At 34.8% G+C, this 2511-nt stretch overlaps 3 protein-coding genes across 8 annotated transcripts in view; 2 read left to right on the top strand and 1 right to left on the bottom strand.

Annotated features, from left to right (window-relative positions):
* The window catches only part of LOC109539588 (cuticle protein 7), a gene marked incomplete in the record, with an annotated part of 1760 nt that extends 1585 nt beyond the window's left edge, over positions 1-175 (top strand). The window contains 1 exon segment of the mRNA XM_048667794.1: positions 1-175. Within this exon segment, the coding sequence (XP_048523751.1) occupies positions 1-99 (99 nt within the window).
* Positions 1-2511, top strand: part of LOC109543812 (homeobox protein homothorax) — a 250340-nt gene that overhangs the window by 237931 nt on the left and 9898 nt on the right. The window lies entirely within an intron of this gene.
* Positions 1-2511, bottom strand: part of LOC109542694 (cuticle protein) — a 7341-nt gene that overhangs the window by 4010 nt on the left and 820 nt on the right. The gene's annotated exons all lie outside the window — the stretch shown is intronic.

The raw sequence follows: 2511 nt of genomic DNA, 5'->3' as shown, positions 1-2511 counted from the left end.
TCTGCTCCAGCTTACGCCTACGCTGCTCCCTCCCCAGTTGTAACCAAATACGCTGCTGCCCCAGCTTACACCTACGCTGCTCCTTCTTACCATCATTAAAACAGTTATTGTAACGAAAGAAAGTAGCAAAATTTATTTATTTTGAAAGTCTGAATAAAACAAAAATGTACGATTAGATGATGTGTATTTCCTGTGGTGCATCCTTATTTGGTAAGCTATTTCATACGTAAAGCGAACTAGAACTTAGCAAAAGGTGCATTCATTACAAGTCGAGAAAGACTTTTTTCGATTAGACGGCATCCGGCAGTCCAAGGAACGATTTTCACTTAAAATCTAACATCCATTACTGTTTTTACATTACTGTTAGCCGATACTTTTCAGTTATACTAGAAATTCCTTCAGTCGAATGACCGTGAGATAGCTGATTAATTCCTACACAGTTTAGACCCTGCGAGCCATCAGAGATGGACGGAAACAGTGGAGAACTTCGACTTTACAAAATCCAGCAGGAAAACATGCTCACCACCTACTACAAAACTGGGCAGCAGCAACCAAATATTACGAGCGGACACTCCGATAACTCCAAACGCAATCGCGTCCTATATTATAGAAACTTTCAATCAGATTACCTTACTCATGACACTAAATATTCTTGCTCTAATCATTGATGAACAGTTCAACGGCTATAAATTTCGTTTTCAGATCAAGTTGCCGAAGCAATGATGTAAAGCTCTGTATTTAAAACGGACGGTCATTAGGTATATGAGCATTATTATTAGCACATTTATTACAGAATGTTTAACATTGATGATCGCATATACCGTATTGATGATCGCGTATACAACATAAAGTAAAATGTCGTCCCAACATTCAATTTAGAACTATAAGATTCATATTCTTTGCAATACAACAATTACTCTACAACTACAATCAACTAAATCACAGTTTATTACTGTCTTAAAGTCTTTTAAACAATAGGGCTCTAGATTTATTATCATGTCTTTGATTTCCCGTGCAAACAGTTTCTCAAGATTTATTAATTGAAATCTAACCGGTATTGAACAATTTTATGCACATGTAGTGTGGACAAGTTTCAGTTACTGCTAGTCGATGTTGTATTTGTCCTCATGTTATTTTTTGCTACAAGATTGAAAAAGGGTTTGTTTCGAATAAAAAATATTAGGCATTCATATATGTAAAGCGCATATGCTGTAAGAATTCCCATTTTTTTCTTAGCTGATCTGCAAGTTTCGAGGTATTCCCTCTAATTTATTATCCTAATAAGTCGCTTTTGTGTGACAAAAACGTTCTTCATCTAACCATTTTTACCCCAGAAAATTATGCCGTATTGTGTAGCACAGACTCAAATTTGCGAGACATAATTGCCTACATGCACTCCGGTTCATACATCTGCCAACAATTCTAATACCATGTTGTGTGGTATTGTATCTGTTGATGAAAACTCTTTGCTTTGCATTTTCTAACGATTTGAAACTTTCACCACTTATAATAATGTCCTTCAATYCGGATGTCATAGCTCGTTTTGTCCTAAACAGTAAAATGTGTGTTTTTCTATTGTTTAAAATTAATTCATTTGTTTTAAACTATTTATTTACTAGTTCAACAAATTGCTCCGCTTTTGTAATCAAATCCTCCACTTGATCAACATAATATGTGATCAAGAACTAAGAGTTGGTACATCGTTGACAAATAACATGAACAAGACAGGACCCAGGATGCTACCCTGAGCTATGCTAATCCCACCCCCCACATTTCGGATCTGCAGGTTGTGCCGTTATTTGTTATAGACACTATTTGTTTTCTGTCATTTATGTAAGATATTAACCTGTTTTTTTTTGTTACCTCTAAAGCCATATTTATCCAGCTGAAGACCAAGTATATTCCTATTTAAGCAGTCAGAAGCTTTTAACGAATCTAGTAACATTCCAGCTGCGAATTTACCCCTCTCCAACTAGTCCAGTATGATTCTAATAAACTAAAATATGCCGGATTGGGTAGATTTTCCTTTTATAAAGCCATGCTGACAGTTGTTAAAAATGTTACAATTTTTTTTTAACTTTCGGTCTTTTATCTATTGCAAGTTCAAAAATTTTTCTTCTTCAATATTGCCCTTGAAGCTTGAAAATCGTCCTTGTTTTTTCCTAGAAAAGACACAGTTATAATTTAAATTAGTTGTTGTATTAGCTTCAAAGATGATCTTCTGGGCAGATATACAATTTACTAAATAATGAATAATAACAAAAATAATAAAATATTGTCTATACAGCTAGAGGCGTTGTTAGTTATACAAGTGGCTTCAAATATCGTTGGTGACAGGTTAAATGACCGCATTAAGCACATACATTCTGATTTCCATTTGTTTTCTTTCAGCATTTCAATGTTAAAGTCGCCAACAATAAATACGTTTTCACTTCTTTAGAAACAACAGTTAAAAGTTTCTCGATTCTTTGGATGAAGGCCCTCAAACCTCCACCAGGTGGTCTATATATG

The sequence above is a fragment of the Dendroctonus ponderosae genome, unplaced genomic scaffold (assembly GCF_020466585.1).
Source record: "Dendroctonus ponderosae isolate FM_Combo_2020 unplaced genomic scaffold, Dpon_F_20191213v2 Dpon_F_20191213_6, whole genome shotgun sequence".
Classification (NCBI taxonomy): domain Eukaryota; kingdom Metazoa; phylum Arthropoda; class Insecta; order Coleoptera; family Curculionidae; genus Dendroctonus; species Dendroctonus ponderosae.
The sequence above is the reverse complement of the archived record's forward strand: the minus strand, read 5'-3'. Positions and strand labels throughout refer to the sequence as shown.